This window comes from Rhinolophus sinicus, chromosome 12 (genome assembly GCF_057876585.1).
Source record: "Rhinolophus sinicus isolate RSI-liver-muscle chromosome 12, RSI-T2T, whole genome shotgun sequence".
NCBI classification, from domain to species: Eukaryota; Metazoa; Chordata; class Mammalia; order Chiroptera; family Rhinolophidae; genus Rhinolophus; species Rhinolophus sinicus.
In genome coordinates, this window is record NC_142512.1 from 32,377,752 (window position 1) to 32,399,697 (window position 21,946).

A 21,946-nucleotide genomic window follows, 5' to 3' on the forward strand; every position below is an offset into this window, starting at 1 on the left:
AACAAACAAAATATTAATGACTATGGAATCTTCTATAATTTATTCAGAATAATTTTTAAAAAATTTTAGTCTCAACCAGGACAATTACTTAACTATTCAAAACCATATGCTTTTCAAATCATTCCTTTTTTCGTGGTTCCCACAATATTACACTTGCCTTATTTTCCATCTATCTTTCTGACCGCTCCCTTTTAGTCTAGTTTCTTCTTTCTCTATTGACCTCTAAATGTTCTAGGAGTCATTCTTGGATCCCCTTCTTTTCTCTATTTCTATTCTTACCCCAGGTGGTCTCATGACCTCCATAGCTTTTAAAACCCCTACGTATGCTGCTGACTCCCAGATTTGGCCCGCGCAGCCCTTTCTTCTGACTCCAAGACTAGTGTAAGCAACTGCTCAGTAACATCTCCAACTAGATGTTTCACAGGCACGTGATCCCTCATTTTTCCAAAATTGAGTTTTGATTTATTTCTCAAATGCTGGTCCTCCCTGAAATCTTCCCCCATTTCACTAAACGAATCTATTCTGGCCTTCTTCCATTTCTCGGAGTAGGCAGCTCTTTGCCTCAGCCTGGAATGCCCCTCTCTCCTTGCTCATTAGATGGCTGGCTCCTAGTCATTTTTCAAGTCTTAAAGCCTACCATGCAGACAGACCGTCCTCATCATCCCTCCACTTCTATCACAGCAGTATGTGTACTACAGCCATAGCGCTTTCTCAGTGTGAAATTACCTACTTATTGGTTTTCCTGTTTATTGTCTGTTGTCCCCGACTAAACCATAAGCTCTCCGAGGATAGGGAACATGTTGTTTCATTCATCCCTGTCTACTATGAACCTAGCAAAATGCCCGACATATAGTAGGCACTCCAAAATGTTTGCTGAATAAAGAAGTACCACATTATTCTTGTTCTTTAGAACACTTACCATAATTTGTAAGTATATAATTAAACTTCTTAAAAAATCCAATTACTCCCCACCAAATGTATCCTCCAGGAAGGCCATGTTTGTTTTATTTCCCCACTCAGTACACAATGTCTGACACATAGGAAAAGCGGGAAGGGAGGAATAGAAGTGATGATATGATTAAGAATAGACTCTAAAGAAGAATGCATTACAGTAATATTCTGAGACTATGGGAACAATTCAAATGCATTCAATCGTTCAGTTGTTTTTGCCCACATAATATAAACATCTGCACTTTTGGAAACAGCTAGATGAGCCAGTATTTCCCTTGTAATACAGCTATTTAGACATAGCTGAAACTATCATTTTATTTTCTGACTACCAGTACAGCCGATTTGGAGAGACCTATGTTTAAGAAACCTAATTCTTAAATGAGCGCTGTGCTATTTTGTCAAGGCCAGTGTTGGGAAATGATGTGATGCATGTTCAGTCAAGCCACCTTATATCTGTTCAATTTCCTGACAGTAATGTTGTAGCATAATGGTCACCTAAGACCTCTATCATCGAAATACGAATGAGTCACAAAGGAAAAATTTTACAACTAGTGTTTTCTATACTAAGGGCTGGACCAAGAGGAAAGGCTATATACTATGGCTGAAATCTGCCATATCATTTGTTATATGACAGAACTGGAGAGCTGCCTGCTTCTCAGAGTCTAAATACTCATTAAGACAGAGTGAGATTATAATAGTATATTGTAATAACAGAAAAGGTTCTTTGAATAGATCAAAACAACATTTGTTTAGTACAACATCTAGTAAAAGAGTCACAGTTTCTGCCTACCAAGAACTCTAAGATTGCATCAGACACAGAAATAAGAAAATTATGTATAAAAAAAGCAAACTATTAAAAAAACTTGAGTGAATCTCTATGTCAACTATAATTATATATATATATATATACACATGTATAGTCGTAGGATGTGGAGTACAGCATAGGCAATAGAGTCAATGGTATTGTAACAGCTATATATGATGTCAGATGGGTATTAGATTGGGGGAGGGGGGTTATCACTTTGTGAGGGGTGTAAATGTCTAACTATTACATTGTTTTGTACACCTGAAACTAATTTTTAAAAAAAGAAAGTTTAATTTAGGCAACTATTAGGATAGCCAAAAAAAAAAAAAGAAAAAAAAAAAGGAATCTTTAAATATTTACCTCCTGAGAAATTTCCCTCTAGAAAGATTCTTAATTATACTTAGCTTATTAGCTCATCTGCATTATAATAGCGCTATGTACTTGTTTTTCACTAAAAGGTTTTGATTAAAACCCTTACAGACATAGTGCCTCTATGTAGCTGACTCATATTTTAGTATTAGTGGTAGGTGTGCAGAGAGGGAATACACTGGTTTTGTACAGGAAATACTACTGAGACTTGAAATCTAGGTCACATAACAGAGCACGGCTATAACAGAAGAACACAAAGGCCCAATGTTTTCTTGCCTTCCACTCAAAGAAGAAAATCATGTTTAAGCAAAAGTTAACAATTAACTGCTTTGTAATTACATTTGGTTAATTTACATGATAATTACTTATAACCATAATTATAATTTTTGACCTCTTCACAGCCTTAACGTGTTACCCTCATATTCGAGGAAATTTATAGTCAGTGTGTACTAAAAGCAACCACTAGACAGAAAGCCAGATAATAAAATTTGTGCTTCTGTGAAATCTTTTATCTGGAAATCTCAAAACTGTTTTAAATACCAATTAAGTTTCCACAGCATCATTAGGCAGTTGAGGTAAGATGGGGAAGTCTGACATGTCACAGAAAAGAGAGCATACTTGCTGCCCTGCCCAATTCCAACAGCTTTGCTGGCCTTCATGAATTTTTTGAATGTGGTATTATGGTAAACACTTATCTGTGTGCTGTGATTTAGGCACTAATGGTATTTGGAAATAACACGAGCACCATGAAATACTGTAACAATAAAATATTTAAGCTACGTTCTCAAATGCAAACACACTCCATGGCAATGTTTTGAGAGCATTTATCAGGTCTTTGGGACATGACATTATGTCCTTTGAACATTTAAAAAATTATGTTTATAAATATGTATGGTTCACTAAACATTTCAGTCCTTGAGACATAAGAAAGTAACTCAGATGTTTCCATTTAAATACAAATAATCAAACAAAGCATTATTGTGTGGAGTTTGTCTTCACGCCTATATTGAACTCCCAGACTATGGTAGGAAACCTAAAGTATTTGTTAATTCAGAATAGAATTGAAGAAGTCTTACTGTTGCATTTCTCACCACGGTTAAACCTAGCACAGAAATCATTTCTGATTAGTTTAGATTTGACTCCTGAACTGTAAATTTAAAAACTAATCCAAGGTGCTGGAAGATGACATCTCTACATGCTAACAAATGTTCTCATTATTTAGGTCTGCTTTCCTTTGCAATTGCTTTAGACCTCGGAGCTTCAGATTTACTACTGGCAAAAGTCGGCTGAGGAAATAACTATTTTTAAACTGTGATTGATCTGGGGGGATCACTTTGTAAGTTATATAAATGACTAACCACTATACTGTCCACCTGAAACTAAAAATATTTAACGTCGACTGTAATTGAAAAACAAAAAAGAACTTAAAATAAAAAATAAATTTTTATAAACTGTGATGAGATAGTCAAACATTTCAGTGAACAGCTTATTTTAATATAATTGTGTCACTGCACTTCATTAAGGAGAAAACGAAAAATGGTTTCTGTTCCAAAGAATAAAAACAGGGTCTAGTTAAAAATTCAGAAAATACATGTACAAAATTTTCACTTCTATTTGTGAAGAAATACATAATTAGTCACTCTTTAAAAGAAAACTTCAAGATGATGAGCTGCGTCAAGATGCCACACAAATGCGACTTTCACTTAAGTCAACTTGTAACAAACAAAACACACAAAAAACTGTGAAATTGACAGCACTGTTGGATTGAGACTGTCCAAACTTTTTGTTATTAAAAACTCTAGGAAGTCCTATCACATATTGACATATTTTTCTTATCTTTGTATTAGAAAAAAGAGCTAGATGATTTAAGAACTATGTTTCATGAATTGCATTTATATTTTTGAAAAGAGCCAATGTGTTTCCTAAGGAAGTCTTTGAAGGTTGATTTACTGCAAGATACTTAGAAAAACCTGCAGAGTCTGTTTCCTTAAGTTAATGTCAATTCACCATCTTCTCAAGCAATAAAACAACTGCATTTTGATGTTTATAAAAACTGTCCAACCCAAAGCATAGCAATGCACTTCACAGAACCTTGCCTGTACCTTATCAATAAAAATAGATCTATGTTCAGATAACAACCTATATTATAGTACTAGGACAGAGCAAAGATGTTTTCAAAAAAGGCTAACAAAGGTTGACAAAAAGAAAGAAAGGTTGACAAAAACTTTGCTCACAAAGAAAGAATATTATAGATACTTCAACTATTTTTTTCTGAGCCCCAAGTCAGGAGAGTAAGTGAAAGAGTGCCAAAACACTCAAAATCAAGGTTGGCTCTGGGAAATACGAGAACTATGACTATCATCCCGAAAGGACCCACTGAGTTCAACGGGGAGAACTCAGAGCTTCGTTTTGTTTTGCGTCATGGAGCCCAGAGAGAGACACTGCATCTTTTATGGCCATGTTCTGCCTGGATGCTATTTGACCAATTATTTTAACCAGGAAGCTAACAAGGCCATCTTTCTTAATCTCCCTGTTCTTGAAAGATACTGAAAATAAATGCTAATCCTTTCCTGAAGTAAACAAAAGGAGACCGTCTTCCCTTGGGTCCTTTATTACTTAAATAGTTCACATTTAGCCTAGTCTTAGAAGCATTTCTGTCACAATCGTGTGCACACAGCACACACAGTTGTAATATATCCCCCTAAGGGACATATTACTGTTAACAGCCCATCCAGTCATTTGATTATCACTGCACGGTTAATGGCTTTTTAGGATAATAACTCCGATACAGACAATCAAATGCTTTAATTAGTTTATTATCCTTTTTTATTTCAGAACAGATCCAGGTCACATTTGACTTTAATGTGGGGGCACAGTGCAATCCAACTTTAAAGCCATTACGACACATATACAGGCCTCAGTTTCTCGTATGAGCTCAGTCTCCAGGAGAGGAGGTGGCTCCCAACCTAGATCATATTTGTAAGCAATACTGGCATAGAAAGACAGATGGCGAAACTATAGAACATCAGGAGAAGGCAGATAAGATGACACAAGGAATGCAAATTCTTCCAAGTCGGGGGGGGGGGGGGGGGAATAGAACAGGGAAGATTGGAAAGGTGGAAAGCGTAGGTGATAAACTCCGTTTTGTATACCAGATATTAGGACAAACAAGCTTATAAAAGAATTAGTTGCTCCTACAGTTTACAGGCAAGGAGCCTAAGGCACAGAGGTTATGAAATTTATCAAGCTCATGTTGGTTATAAGAGTCATAGGTGGGATTTGAAGCCAGGCAAGCTGATTCTTGAGCCACTCCACAACTTCGTGTGTGTGTGTGTGTGTATACATATATGTATATATACTCGTATACACATATATAAAAGTTTTAGAAGTTTTAAAAAATTGAAATAAAGGACTGAGTAAGTCAAAATGTAAATAATGACTGTCGCTTGGGGGTGAATCGTGAGCAATTTTTCCTGCTTATTCATTCTTTTCGGATCTTTTCAAAATAACAAAAATAAAGTTTAGTGCTCGCTTCGGCAGCACATATACTAAAAATAAAGTTTACCACATTTTTATGTCAGTGGACAATAAAATAAAAATATGGCTGGCCTAATTAACATTTTCCTTTTTACCTTGGCACTTCTCAATTTCAGAAAAACTATGCACACATGTGAATGACACTTTGCTGGCAGCTAGCAGAGCCCATGATATCCCTCACTACAAAGTCACAGAAACCTGGACACGGGAAGGAATCTATTCAAATTAAGCAACTTCTAACATATGTCATGGGATCAATATAGGTTCAGTTTAACTTCCTATACCTTTTTTCCTTTAATCCCACATCCTTTGTGTTCTTGTTTTTCTGTTTTTTTAAGGAGGGCGTAGCTCACAGTGGCCCATGGGGGGATTGAACCGGCAACGTGGTGTTATTAGCACAATGCTCTAACCGGCTGGGCTAACTGGCCACCTTCAATCCCACACCTTTTAAAGTACAGAGTTACATCACTGATATTTACAAAACGACCATGAGGTCCTAAGAGACTGAAATGCCTTATGAATCACAGAAGATTAAACTAGTGTTCAAGGCAGTGCTGGTGTAAAATGTATTTCTGCCCCCACCAACCGACTGACGCTGCTCTCTCAAAGGTCACGAATGTTTACAATCACAGCCAATTCATTTCTCACACGTTGTCCTTCTGTCATCAGCATTTAGCACTGCTTACCACTCCTTGAAATTCTCTTCTCCCTGGGATTTTTTTATAAACTTCCCAATAACCTACCTTCATTTCTACTCCTAGCAACCTGACCGCTCTTCCTCTGCGTTGTCCCCAAAAGACTTCTTCTCCTGCAATATGTGGGCTTCAACTCTCAAAATTACATGGAGAATCCCCTAAACAACATCTCCAATCCTGACCTCCCTCCCAATCTCCCTCTTGATGCCTACCAGTATTTCTAATGTTTAATATCAAACTTGTCTGTCTTTTCTCCCCAGTCTGTCTTTCCTTCTGAGTTCCTTGTGCCTTTTAATAGTTCTACCACCCTGCAATAATCCTGGCTCGAAAATTCATGTCATTTTTACTTCTCTTCCTTGTTTTTCTCTTAACTGTTGTCTAGTCCTATATAAACAATCTACCTCTGTGATCTTATTCATGTAGTTATTCAGTTAACATGTACTGAATACCTGTTACAATGGATGCTGGGGTTCCAGTGGTGAACACGACAAGTGAGAACCTTGCTTTCCTATATTGTATGTTCTAGTGGGGCAGATACGATTCCAGGTCGCAATCAGTGCTATTAGGAAAACAAAGTAGAGTAGAGGAATCGTGAGTGATTGGTAGTGATGATGGGGGCTAGTATTTTATACAGAGTGGCCAGGAAAAGCCTCTTTCAAAAGATGGCTTTAGAGCACAGACCTGAGTGAAAGAAAGCATGAGTCTTGTGAAGATCTGAAGGAAGACCATTCCAGGGAGGTGGACAGCAAACGGGTGGAAATGAGTATGGCATGTTTGAAGAACTACAAAAAGACCAACGTGGCAGGTGCACTGTAAACAGGGCAAGAGGGGTAGACAGTGAGATCACGCAGCTAGCCAGGGCCAGAAACGAAGAACCTCATAAGCCAGGTAAAGAGTTTGCCTCTTATTCTAAGTATGATGGGAGGTGATTGGAGAGTTCTGATTTGGCAAGTGATGTGGACTGTTTTTATGTATTAAAGACCACAGAGAATAGGCTACAGAGGAGAAGGAATACAGTACTTGTTAAATTTTTAAAAATTAACCACATTTTTAGGTAATACACATGGCCACTGAGCATGCCTTCACTTTTCATCAATTCACTTTTTTAAAATGAAGGTTTCAATTCAACAGGTATGTAATTTCCTAATTCATAAACGATGACATTATGAGTGGAAATACTTTCATTTCCTTAGTGTAGATGAAAATGATACCAAGTTTCTGAAATGAACAGTAAAGGCAATGAAGGACATATTTTTGCCCATTTTCTACTTCTGTGTTATATAAATGAAACCAAATCTTTTGGGCATTCTGTCATCAGTAATGTCCAAAAAGGCAATTAGGAATAAATTAACAAAAGTATTTATAAAGAATTCACAAATTGCTAGTAATAAGGTACAATGTACCAGGCATTCAATGTACCAAATAGGAACGAATAATGTTAAAATTGTTGCCACTAGGGGTCTACAAAGAAGGAAGCCAAAAATAAAATGAATAAAAGATAAAAGCATTTCAATTATTGTCAGGTTATAAAAGGTTTGTACTTTTATGTGATGTGAAGATAGAGAATGCAGACATAACAAACGCGTCCAGTATGTCAAACGCGTTCTCATTTGGAATCAGAAAATTAAGCTTCTGGCATTTACCAACACTGAATGTGCCTCAGATAAAACTAAACAGAGCTCTATAGATTGAGAAGAAAAAAAAAAGAGAGAGAGAGAGAGAATTATGAAATCATCAGTATTCATATTAGGCTTTTTAAGGTTCCTTTTATTTACAAGAAGTAAGTCACTCATCTCTGTGTTCTCATCGCTCATTCGTTTCCCTGCACACAAATAAACATCACGCTTGTCTCTTCATTCCCAAAAGTCTAAGGACGAAAAGCAGCACTGTAGGGAAGCGTGTGCTTCCTTCTTTCTTACTAGATTTATGGGTGAGGTAAATTGATAAGGAATTCATTCATCAAACAGTCACCGAGCATCTACGAGTGTCAGCACTGTGACAGGCACTGGGGATGGTTAGCTGGATGAGACACAGCACATGACGAGGAGGGAGAGCTACTTCTCCCAGGGAGATTCGTGACAGCACTTCTAACGTTAACAGTAGCTGTTGGCTTCTGGAGGCTGGTGTGTCTTCATTAAGCTTGCAAAGGAGAATCCTTCTATTTCCCCCAAATTTCCTTTGATTGGATAGAAGAGTCAAAGAGGTGGGCAAGACAGAAAGGGGTCATCTCATGCACAGTGTGAAGGCTGATTCCCACAGCTCTTTCAAAGCTCAAGAATGAAATTTGTATTTCTTACTCTAAGACAGGGGAATTTTTTAACCCAGGGAAAATTCTAGCCTTGCAAATCTGAATGTCGTGTTCTCAGCTGGGAAGAGAGAAGCAAATGGCAGTATTCCATGACATTAATTTTCTGTTGCTGTGTAATGAACTACAATACTCTTGGCAGCTTAAAATAACACACATATATTTTATTATCTCACTGTTTCTGTGGGTCAGGAGTCTGGGCGAGGCTTAGCTGAGTCTTCTACTTAGGGTCCCATAAGGCTGTGGTCTCATCTGAGGCTTGACTGGGGAAGGTTTTGCTATTGTCAACAAAATTCAATTCCTGTGGTTATAGATCGAAGGTTTCAATTCCCCTGGCTGTTGGCCTGAGGCTGCCCTCATGTGGGTCTTCCAATATAGAGCAGTTCACTTTTTGAAGCCAGGAAAAAGTAAGAGACTCTAGCAAAAGGGGCACTAAAATCTTATGCTATGTTATCATGTACATCCTGTCACCTTTGCTGCACCTATGGGCTCCAAGGAAATCCCAAGTCCTGCACATACTCCAGGAGAGGGGATGACACAGGGCATGAACACCAGGATGCAAGCATCACGAAGACCACGCAGAGTCTGCCCACCACCTTACGCAGAATTTTTCCTCTATAATACTGTAACACACTCAATCTTCTTTCTCTTCATCACTGCTTCAAATGTAGATCTTCTCATCTTTAATTTTTATAAAAGCTTAAGTTAATCCTGGCTTTCACATTCCTGCCACTATTCTCATCAGTTCTTGTTAGTTCTAGGTTGTTTCTTCATCCAGCTTTTGTGTATTTGTTTACACACCTAAGCTCTTCAGAGAGCTCTGTGAATCTTCCCTTGACTTAACTGCATATACCTCTACCTTCTCTTCCCTACTGAGTGTGTGCGTAATTGTATATGCTTTTAAGATGTCTTGCCCCACAAGCCACATTCCCATCCATGCCCTCTAAACATGAGGACAAATCCATTTAACCTAACTTGAAAGGAAAACAACACAAGATAAAACTGCTTTCATGGAATCGGTGGTATATGTCCAGATATGCACATAATTAAACACTCACAACTTCTTTAGTTCTTTCGGTCGAACTACAGTGCCAGCAGATGACATGAGAGCTGAAGTGCTTCACTATTACAACAGCCGGGCACGCACTGGTTAACGATCTCCTGTGAGAGAGCATCCCTCATGCTTTTTCTGCCTGCGCTGCCTGAGGTCCACTCTTACAGACCGACTTTGGGTTCTCTGTTTCATCTCTGCCGTTCGTTACGGTGCATCACCCTCACTCCTGTTCATGGCATTCTGTACACGAAACTGCCTGCCGTCTTACTCCCCTTCCATCGGATCTGGGGTTTGAAAAAAGGTGTGGTCATTCATGAAAATCTTTTGGTCAGAAAGTCCCAGCGGATCTCATGAGGTCCCCTAGGTAGGCTCTACATGGACAAGTAGAGTTCATTCTGGTCTTTCTCAAGCGTCACCTACTTCATGACTGGGCACCACTGCCTGGTTTCCACTACAGGGACATCCTCCACATGGCCTCTCTTCTAGTGTCTGACACACAGAAACTCAACAAATATTTGTGGAATGGACTATTTGACATCTATTTGTATATAGAAGTGGGTCTTTCTGTTTATTAGATTCATGCATAAGACTTGGTGTTCATTTCTGTATAATAGATTCTTAGAAGTGAAACTGAAAAGGTACGTTTTAGATTCCTAGAGAAACAGATAAAGTGTTCTCCAAAAGAGCTGAATTGAGAAATATCTATCAAGAGTGTACTACAGACTAGTAACTATTGTTAAAAGATGGCCCTCTGGTGAATAAAAACGGCACCTCATTATTTTAAGTTCACTCCCAAGGAAATAATATTAAAACATACATATTAAACATTCATATATTAAACAGACCTTAATCACAGCTATAAAACATAAATATCTCATGAACACCTACTGTGTACCAGGTACTGTTCTAGATGTTACCTAAAATGTGGTGAACAAGATATTCAAGATCCCTGTTCTCAAGGAGCTAGTATTTTAATAAAGGAGACAGACAATAAAGAAGTAAACAAAAAATACATAGTGTGAAGTCCTAAGGAGAGAATAAAACAGGGGAGTAAAATAGAGTATCTGGAAGCAGAGAGAAAGCCAGCATTAGCTAGGAGGTAAGGAAAGACCATTCTGAAAGCAGACAATTAGGCTGAGAGGACTAAATGATGCAATAAGCTGGACCTCTCCATCCATACTGTCCTTTCTGTTTTTCTCAAACATATCAGGCATTCTCCTGCTTCAGGGCCTTTGCACTTGCTGTTGGAATATTCTACCAGATATCTATAAGGCTTACTCCTTTCTCATATGGTGAAATGCCTGTGAACGTCTAGTTAAAGCTTTGCAGTGACCTGGTGGCTACTTGTAACTATTTCTGGGCAATTTTAGTATTTTTAATCTTCGACACAAGTTCAGCAAGGCCTCCCCTCTCCATATACAAGACTGTAAGAAATATGGGGGCTCCTTAAGGCTGCCAGTTAGACATAAACTTCTTTATTATTTCAAATTTTATATCCATGAAATAAATTTGAGTTGAAGCTGGGTTTCCTATCCAAATTTTACTGCTACTTTAAAGAGTGAAATGTTACTTTGCAATTTTTTCCCAGCAGTTTTTGCACATGGGTTTTTATGTGTTTTCAGTGGAGTAAGTTAATAATGATAGATTATATAAATCTACATTAGTAGGAATCTTTCACCACCTTCCAAGGTTTCCAGCTCTCCCCCCACTCCCCCAATAAAAAGATGTGGATGGAAGAGAATAGTTTATCATATTGGACTAGGTTGCAAGGACAGAATATTTCTTTTACATAATGACAGTGAACAATGAAAATTATGATGTTAATATATGAGTACCTACCAGATATGAGTCACTTTATAAATATCATCTTCAATAAGCTAGCCACTTCAGATACATTATCTTTAATCCTCATAAAAATCCTATGAGTTGGTGATACCTCCATTTTCATCGATGAAGAAAATGAGACTCAGAGAGCTTAAAGAACCCCCACAGCACAAATCTATTAGGTGATAGTTGGAATTTGAACCCTGTAACATATGGTCTTTTTACTATACAATTCTGCCTCTCTACAAGTGAAAAAATGAATGTTATCTTTTTGATAAAGTAGCATTAAGAGTACAAACAACTAATTTTTATGTAAAAACTAAAGACAACTTCATAAATGTTACTTCATTTTATCCTGTAATGTAACATGCTCATTGTTTCCATTTTATAAATGGAGCAAAAGTGAGGTGGAAGCATTTACCTAAAGTTTAAAAGATCTTGTCCAAGAAGGTTGTCTCACTCCCCATACTCTTCTCTACCTACTTTAACTTTCATTAGCATTTGGGAGTTATTACAGGAAAAATGAGAAACGCCAATAACACTGTGTAGTCAGTCCAAGACCTAATCATTTTAATCTAATTGGTAATGTGGGTTGGATACGCCCATAAGGTCACAAATTTTAGAAAACTATTATTAAAGATTCAATTCTTGATTCTATATCCTTGGTTTTAGTATCTTTACCTAGGAACATTTATTATTCTTTATGCATTGTTTTGTAAATGATTCCAAAGAGAGCTTTTATTTCTTATTGTGAGGTTTCCATGATGCTTGTTTTTTCTTTTAAAAGATGCTTTAAATTTCAGAAGTAACAAATGTTTATTCTAAAAAAAAAAATTTTTTTTAAATCTAACAGTACAGATGTTTAAAAAAACCCACAAAAACACAGATGCTTTCCCAATCCGATTTCCCAAGAAACCGACATATCAAAGAGTCAGGTATCTCCTATACCCGATTGAAAATTATTAAAGCTTCTTGAACCAGTGCAATCTACTGCTTTATTCTGAATATTTGGAAGTCATGAAAATTGGTTAAGAAGAGGTAAATTTTGGTCAATGATTCTAATTAAAACAAAAAACAAACTCCAAACATAATATTATATTTACATAGTGCTTCACATTTACAAAGCACTTTCAAACCAGGCCCCTTAATTCTTGAAACAACTTTATGAAGACTGTACTCTCACTTTAGATACAGGTAGCTAAGACTCCAAGCAGTCATCATATTTTATCAAATCTACGATGCCACAGAACATAGGACACTCCGTCATTTTCTATGCTCCAAAAAGGAAAAAAATAAAAAAATAAAAAAGCCCATTCAGTTGTGACGGAATGACTTAACCACACCCCTGTGAGGCTCACAGGATTTCATATCAGAAGACTTGAGTCTGGCACTGTCCTTACCAAGAGTGTGACTTAAGTCAATCATTTAAGTTCTCTGAGCCTTGATCTTTTCATATCATTTCAACTACAAATAATAATACCTATATCACAGGGTTGCTGTGCAGACCTACTGATGTAAAATAGTGCTTTTCAACTGTAAAACTGATAAAATTTAAAAAAACTTCTGTACCTACGGCTATATCATTATAAAATATATAAGCTGTAACAGTAATATTAATATTCTGTTGCGGAAGGCAGGAAGTTCAGCCTCTAAATTGAACTATTTTATCATATTATCATGAGAGCTGTTAACTGCACACCACGGCTGTCTTTTCTGAGATGCGTTGTTAATACCTGCCCTCACATGACCTCTGGGGAACACCTATTCCGTGAACCCAAAAAAACGCATTCAGTTTGGCTGAGGACATTCTCAGACCTTGAGGAAAAATATTTCTTTCTGCCATCATTTACATTTTGCTTATCCAGTGATAGGATGGAAACACGAACTACACTGTAGACATTCAGTTATTACAGTCACTTCTGATTATGAAAGGAACCGGAGTTTCACTTTTTGGATGAGATATAATTTACTACAGTTTACCATCAATGCCTTCTGTAATTTTTGAAGCTGTCCTTATATTTTTCTGCCTTCGTGTTAGAAGTCATTTTATGTTATAATCTCTTCACCAGGTTAGTAGAAAGGTGTACAGGCTTATACTTGATTATATCTTAGATACTGTACATCCTGCCATTCCCTTGACAACAATATGCCTGCCTTGTGGGAGAAATTAAGTCTTGCTGTCTAGCTATGCCTTCATACATTACGGCTGCTGGCAGCATGTGTGATTAAAGTATATATCAGACATACTTTCCTGGTAATGACCTTCTGTGAAAATGCACACCATGTGATAGCTCCGGGATTAATTCCCACTAGAAATCTGTGTATCCTAAACACTGGAAACATGGTGGCTTTTTGATTTTTGTGACTGACGAACTGTATTATGTTTGCTTCTTACGTACCAATAGAGAACAGTAGAGGGTTACTACAGATTTGGTGTAATTAAGTAACTTCAGCACTTCAATTCTCGGGAATTTGTTTAATGAAAAAGGCAAATGCCCAAGTTAACTGATGAGCAGAAGCACCAGGGAAACCTGAGGTCTAAGATCCATGATGACGACCGGCAAATGCTTTGTGCTTCTAGACTTCCGGTGACTCCTGACCCGACATGCACATGAGTGTCAAGTGTAAACATTAGTGCCGAATTTCAGGTGTTTCAGCTGGTATATACACTTAGATACTACAAATCGCTTTTTAAAAATGAGTATTTGCTCCATGTTACGCCAAACCTCGCCCAAGCTGCTACCATCTCCCACACCAATCACTGCACCAGCCAACTAGTCTCCCTACTTTCTTCCTTCTTGCTACTCTGACAGTCCACTTTCAAACCACTGTCTGAATGACCTTTTAAAATGTAGATCCAGTCATGTTACCGTTCTGCTTAAACCATCAATGGCTTCTATGACACTCAAAATAAAATCCAAACTGTTAGGATGGTGTTCGAAGCCCTGTGTCATCTGGCTCCTTTCTGCATCTCCACCCTTACCTCATGTGACTCTCCTGCTTGCTCACATGTATCAGAGACCCAGGTTTTCTTTCTGTCCTTCAAATATGTCAAGATTGCTCCTACCTCAGGGCTTTGGTCCTTGGCTTCAGCAGCTCTTCCCACAGATTGTTTTTCCTGGCTGGATCTTAGCTCACACGTTACTTTTTAAAAGAGGAGTGAGAAGCATCCCCACTTACTTATGTTCGCTTACACGTCCCCTGGCTTTATTATATGCATAACAGTCATTCTTGTCTGGAATCATTATTTACTTTTTTTGCTAACTTGTTTATCCATCTCTGCCCTTACAATTTACTGAAGCCAGTTGATGGTGAGGGCTTTCTTCTTGCTGTTATGTCAGTGCCTAGGTGAGGATCTGGCCCATTACAGATACTCAATAGTGCAGGAAAGAATAAAGTAATGAATCTAAATAATTACCTTTTCTTGAGTGATACATTTTTCTCTCATTTTTTTTTTCCCCTGGAAATAAAATTGTATCAGGAAAGAAATTACTTATTTTTCTTGAAGCTAATAATAATTTGCCCATTTAAAACAAAATTAAACAAGCCAAGCGTAGTTTCTCTTCCAGAAGTCACCCAAGATTAAATTTGATGTATTTTCTTAATGGAACATTACAGCTGTGACCTACTTTTAGTTTGCAATGATACAAAAGAATATGTGAGTTTACCATTTTCCTTGAATGGTAAGACACCACAAATATTGACCGTGATTATTATCTGGTTCTGAAGAATCAAGTGACTAGAGAATAGGTCTGACTTATAAAAACAGGTGCAATTGTCTTTCTAATGGCATCAGAATCACATGGGCTTATGCTTGGAATAGCTTCTCAAATCCCAGAAGAAAGATATAAATAGCATGATTATTTTATGGAGACTCTATGGAGAAGTAATGTCCATTCTAAATAACATAGATTACTTTCACCAAAAATGTATGGCTCTTCCTTTGATAAATTCATGTTCGTTAATAAAAAGTATTGTGGGGGAAATAAGAAAAGCAATGATGATACTTCGAGACCTAGAATAAGAACAGTGAGAAGAGGCTATACCAAGTCTTAGTTCTGGATCTTAAGGAAAAATTTTGAAGGCCTTCACATTTTGCAGTATTGCATTTCCCCTTTTTCTCATAAAACCTTTTTCCATCTGCCTAAATAACTTCTAATTAGGTTCAGGATATAAAGACAAAAAGCAGATATTAGTGACATTTTAATTTTAAAAGTTAAAATATTGCTAATTTCAGACAGGAACAGCCGACTTGATGCAGAAGGCTCACATACACCAATATATGTAATCAGAAGGCCATTGCTTGGTAGGGTAAAAGTTCATCCTTATTTTCAAATGGTTGAATAAAAATTACACAATTACACAACCAATTTATAACAGCTGAGAATGAATATTTCTGTTTTATGAGAAATGCTGTGATGAAAAGACTTAAATATACATTTTTATGCAAATCTCCCATTATTTTCTTTGCAAAATACACCAACAGGTGGGATTATTAAGTTAAATTATATGACCATTACAAAGTTTTTTTTTAACTTTCAAAAAAACTTTTCAAATACATTATTTAAAAGCCTTTGATATATACTGCAAAATTGATTCCCAAGAATGTTCGGCCAAGTTATATTCCCACTTGTAGTAGATGCGAATATTTGCTTTCCATTTTAATTACCGTGTTTCCCAGAAAATAGGACCTAGACGGACAATCAGCAATAATGCGTCTTTTGGAGCAAAAATTAATATAAGACCAGGTCTTATTTTACTATAATATAAGACCGGGTCTTATATAATATAAGACTGGGTATAATATAATATAATACCAGGTCTTATATTAATTTTTGCTCCAAAAGATGCATTAGAGCTGGTTGTCTGGCTAGGTCTTATTTTTGGGGAAACAGGGTACTGGTATGCCCAGATGGCTCCTAAATTGGAGGGATTTTTTTTTTTTTTTTCAATGCCTAATACATGAGTAACTTAAGAAAAGAAAGGGTATTCTCTATGGGGAGAATCCTTGTATCCTTTGCTCAGGCCTCATTGGACTCTTGTGGGTTAGAAACCTTTCCTCCAGCACATTGATCATTATAGTTTTATCCTCTGTTTTGGTGCATTCCTTTCTTGGTTTCAATCTTTTAAACACACAAATACATATTTAAATGTCATTTTAAGTAAAGGAACAAGATGAGGAGGTTTTGGCATGAGATAACTCTACCATCTTGATCCAAAGTCTATTCTTAATCTTGACAGCTATATTTTCTCGCTTTAATACTATGGACTTTTTCAATCATATGTTGCTGTTTGCGTATATATTTATTTATATTATAAGAGCTTGGATGAAATGTGTGTGTGTATGTGTGGTACATTTCTCTGTATGAGAGCTTAAACCTAGAGAGCTGACTACTCAGAATTGGTTTTTGACCTTCAAAAGGAGGTGTGGACCCCCTGGTTGCCTTGACAGTCAACCAAGTCGTTGGAGTTACCCTCTCAAAACTCAGGCCGTGGGCTGGTCAATGTGCATTTGAACTGCAAGTCCAAGGATGCTGCAGCAGTCTGAGGGGAGTAAGACGCGAGCCAGGACCAGAGGTGGCTGTGCGCAGCAACCTGGCATTTGGTGCGGAAGCCACTGTGCGGGATCCCCTTACAGGTAAAGCTTCCCGTGGGCCCCAGTGTGTATCAGATCTAGTGTGTCTGCTGCCTAAAGGACTGAGCCCCACTTGGCCTTCTGCTTGACACGGAAATTGTGTGAACCCTGAGAATTTCAAAAATGCCATTGACTCACAGAGATAAAAGAGTGAAAAGAGTCTAGCTATCCCCCAGCCAGTCTCTGACTTCATTCATTACCTCTCCAAATTAGAATGCATCCGGAGGTGCCCTCCTGCCAGAGTTCCTCCAGGGATCTGCGTAACTGCTACTTTTATTCAGCTGACGGAATAACAAATTGGCCCTTTGTGCTTTCCTTTTATGGGGTCCTGTATTGCAAAGTTTTGGGCATTTGCCCGTAACTGCTAGTACTTTTGAAGATTTTACCCTAATGTTACATTCCACTTATCATTTCCATGGAAATCTTGAAGGAAAGTAGATGCTTGTGTTTATGCTGCCAATTTACCAGGAAGTCAGTAAGTTCTCTTTTTATTAAACACCTCCTTTGGGATTATCAGGCCAGATTCTTTTATTATGCATTTTGAAAACAGTACTGCCTCTTCCTGCTTTTGTTACAGAATTATTTTTTACAGAATCAATCTAGCTGTCAGTCAAGCAGAGATTACATGAAAGCATTACAATATCGACCACGTAAATATTGATGGAGATCAATAAAAGTACCTCCAGGGGTTCCAATACTGATTGAAAATGCCTATTCTATCTATATACTATTTCAATGGAAGTAATGTAACAGAACAGACCAAAGTTTCCTTACAGTTACCAATAAACAACTGAAAGATAAGGGGCTGATTCAGACATTTAGCCAGTTTCCTGTGATAATGACATTCAACTGAAAATCAATAATATTGAATGCTATATGTTAAGAAAAGCTCTCATTTATCATATTTTCAAATGCATCTGAGTTGGAAGAAGCCTTAGACAATAGTTAAGGCTTAGCAAGGAGGAAAAGTACATCTAAATTAATTACCTTAAATCATGATGGTAATGTGCTACCAGCATTAGCAGCAGCAACAGCAACGTGCATTTATGGAACATCTTATAGTACCAAGTACTCTGTGAGCGACTTGATGTGTGTGTCAGTTAATCCTCCATTCCTGACACTTTCCATATGATCTCCATGTTTTATATGAGGAAACAGGCCCAGAGGTTAAGCAATTTGCCCCGTGAAGTTGAGGCCTAGTCAGGTGCTCTCTGGAGCATCTCCAGGGAACGTCAGAGACTGTGGAGCACGGTTCACAGGGCTGCCCACTGCTGCCCCAGGCTGCCGCTATGGTTCCCACGCTCCTCCACGGGGAGAGGTGTTCTGAGGAGGGCGGGTGGCCACGCCTGCAGTGCTGGAGAACACTCGTGTTTGCTGTGATTCTACATCAGGGCTATTAAGTTGGGGTTCATAATGACTCTGAAAATGGATGCAAAATGTGTATAATTGTACGTTTCTGGGAAGAGGACTTTCACCAGATTTCAGTGTAGTCTGTGATCCTAAAAAGATTCAGAACTGTCTCGCAAATATTCCTCAGAGGTTGGTTTTAAGCTGTAAGACCTGAGAAATCTTATTCTTGTTTCTGAGGAAATCCCATAGTATAACATCTAAGAAGAAAGTGCAGGCAACTACCCAAGAGAAAATTTCAAATCGTAACTTGAAATAACCAGATAGCCATGGCCAAGGAAGTGAGGTGTAGGCTGCAGTTGAGTTATCTACCTCGTCTCAATAATTTTCTGGTTTTCATTATATATGTAGAAAACGCCACTGCATACAGAGAAAGAAAAGTGAGCTGAGTTTATCTGCATTATCAACCTTAAAAAGCTATGTCATATAAAATTATGAAAGTACTAGAAAATATGCCAACATTGGTGATTACATTTCTAAATAAAAAGGAAAACATAGAAACTATTTGCTAGTTTTAAACAGCAAAGTATGTATAATCTTGCATTCGGATAAAAAGTGCAGATGGAATTTTTCACTTTTCTTCCAAAGATGTTCTGCTGAATTTCAAATATTTTCTTTGAATAATCATGTTTGACAGATATAAAGGTTAATGCTAGCAAGGTAATTAACATTAATGATGGTGTCCACAGGGCTACATTTGTGCAGGTGTTTCCCGCCACTGTTCCCACCCTCACTTAAAAATATCTGATATTAATATATAAAATTCTGAACTTACACATAATACATTCGGAGTGGTTATTTTCATCCCCCCTGAAACCTATAAAATTTCTTTATGTTAAAGAGTTCTTACAGGATTTTTGAAATGTAATTTGCTTTTTAAAAAGGTAATAGGGTACACAAAATTAAAAAAAAAACCACAAAACACAAAAAACACTGCATAAATTAAGCTGATACTATTAGAGGCATGGTTTCCAATCCTCTGTAGCATAGTGTCAAAGTCAAAAGTTACCCAAAGGATCTTTGAATATTACTGTACACCAAGTCAATCCATTCAGAACCCAGGACTTTACTAAAACTTATTATTTTGATACTTAACACAGAATTTTATCTATATCTCTATGTATTTATTTGATATCCGGACCCCAACACAGGAAGATTAGGAGTGGCAAACTAGAGGAATAATGGAAGGTTAGAGGTCAGCACAAAGACAGTCAGCAGACAGACAGACATCAAGGGAAGAGACAGAAAAACAAACAACTAAGAAGGGAGTCTAAATCTCTGAAGAAGCAAAAGTGCTTGGAGAGAGCAGGAGGGAAGGATGGAAATGCCCAGTCATTTAAGCTTTCCCCAAGGCTCTCCCTATCTATTGGGATGTTGGAGGTTACTTAGAGCTTTGGCCTGCTTCTCTTTCTAGCCCAGTGGTGACTCTGGCAGTATCCAGTGACAGATCACGCATTTCCTTGAGAGACTATTCTCTTGGCCCTGGCTTAGGAGTAAATGCCTGAGTAAGCAGCTCTGAAGAGTAGGGAACGGGTTCAGCCATTCCATAGCCCTTTAATTACTTCCCCTGCTGACTGCCCCAGGATCTGTTCCTGGTTTTCCCTGTCCGTGACCCTGGGGGGTTTGCCGTGGTTCTACTTAACTCACTGTTTGAGCAGTCTAGTTTTTCATATTTATTGTGTTTTGGGGTCCTTTGTTCAGCTGGGCTGTACCTTCAATCTTATTCCATCTGTTGTGTATTATTCAAAAATTCCTCCATGCTGATTCCACCCTTCCAGTTTCCAAATCTGTTGTGGATTTATTTTTATATTTATTCTTCCATTTCGAAGAGACTTTGGATGGAAGTACAGGCAAAAACATGTCTTAATCAGCTCTCTTCTGTAAATAAAGCAAATATTCTCCCCCTCCAATGAGAGCATTAAGAGTTTCATCGTTGGGGGGAGGCCAGCTAGCTCAGTTGGTTAGAGTGCGGTGCTCTTAAAAACAAAGTTGCCGGATCCCCACATGGGGCACTGTGAGCTGCGCCCTCCACAACTAGATTGCAACAACTATGGGTATGTGACTTGGAGCTGATGGGCCCTGGAAAAACACACTTAAATAAATAAAAGTTAAAAAAAAAAAAAAAAAAAAAAAGATTTTTCCTCGTTTACCTATCAATGTTATTGTAGTCAAACCAATACATTTCACCAAAATCAACTGTCAAACTTGAAATTTTCTTCTTTTGTTTTGTTAAATGAATTATTTTGTAAAGAGTAAAAAAAAAAAAAATGTCAGAAAACTTACAGTCCATATCAAGTATGGCACGAACGGATTTGACGAGTTCCTTAGACTCGAGTGCCAGGGCTGCTGGGATGTCCCGGCCATTCCTCCCCAGCAGCGACAGGGAAGTCAGAGAGCCTAACACAGCTCTTCTTTCACTGTGAGGGCAAGAAAATAAAGCTGGACTTATTACACAATAAATAATACCAATCTTTGCTAGACCTGAATTCTTATTAGTTAGAAGTTTGTACAAACAAATTTTTATATCTGGGAACATTGTATTCTTACAGCCATGAAGGAAGTAATTCACAGAAAACAATATTTCTGTTTTCAATTCTTTATTGTATAACAAATAGGGGTATTTTAAAAATTAGGTTGACCTCATATATACGAAGGAAGGAATGAAAGAATGGGCCACCTCCTAAATCACTTGTTGGGCTTATTTTGTGAGTGCTTGTGTTATGTTAACGTGATATAGCCTTTTAGTTCGTTTTTGTAAAAATTCAAACTAAGCATATATGCACAAATTGATTAAAAAGAACATTTACTATTACTTCTAGCAATATTAAATATAAATTTAGTATGTAATCTTGCTCCTGAAATTCTCTCTTAAGAACTTCCATTTGTTGTCCCTAAATCTAAAACAGCCTAGAGCATTTGTATCACATTTGAAAAATGCAAATGGCACCTGAAATGAATGCATTCTGATATAATTAAAAATGAAAGGTTTATTGCAAAAAAAAAAAAATCACTATGCTAAAACTTTTACTTGAAAAGAGACCATTTTAAACTGATGACAAAACCATCATTACTTACAACCCATCTTGTTAAGCATGATAGTATTAAATCACAGGGAGAAATTAAAGCATCAATTTTCAAATTTAAATATAGAGCCTTTGTTCTCTGTTGAATGACCAAGGTCAATATCCACTACAGAAGACATAGTATATTTAAAAAGACTGAACCAAATTTTACTAGTGTTTAACTTTCTAAGACATGGTGAAGACTTGCTTAATAAAGTTTGCTTTTTAAAGTTATCTTTTTTCCATGAACCAGTTTTATAAAGGCAAGGGCAGGCTCTGGCCTTTAAATAGCAATTTTAACC

The 21,946-nt window shown here is 37.4% G+C and overlaps 1 protein-coding gene across 2 annotated transcripts in view; it reads right to left on the bottom strand.

The window, feature by feature from the left end:
* Nucleotides 1-21,946, bottom strand: part of STXBP4 (syntaxin binding protein 4) — a 144,727-nt gene that overhangs the window by 42,203 nt on the left and 80,578 nt on the right. For both annotated transcript variants that reach the window (XM_088802178.1, XM_088802179.1), the window contains one exon: nucleotides 20,866-20,999. In XM_088802178.1, the coding sequence (XP_088658304.1) occupies nucleotides 20,866-20,999 (134 nt within the window). The remainder of the gene's footprint in view (nucleotides 1-20,865; nucleotides 21,000-21,946) is intronic.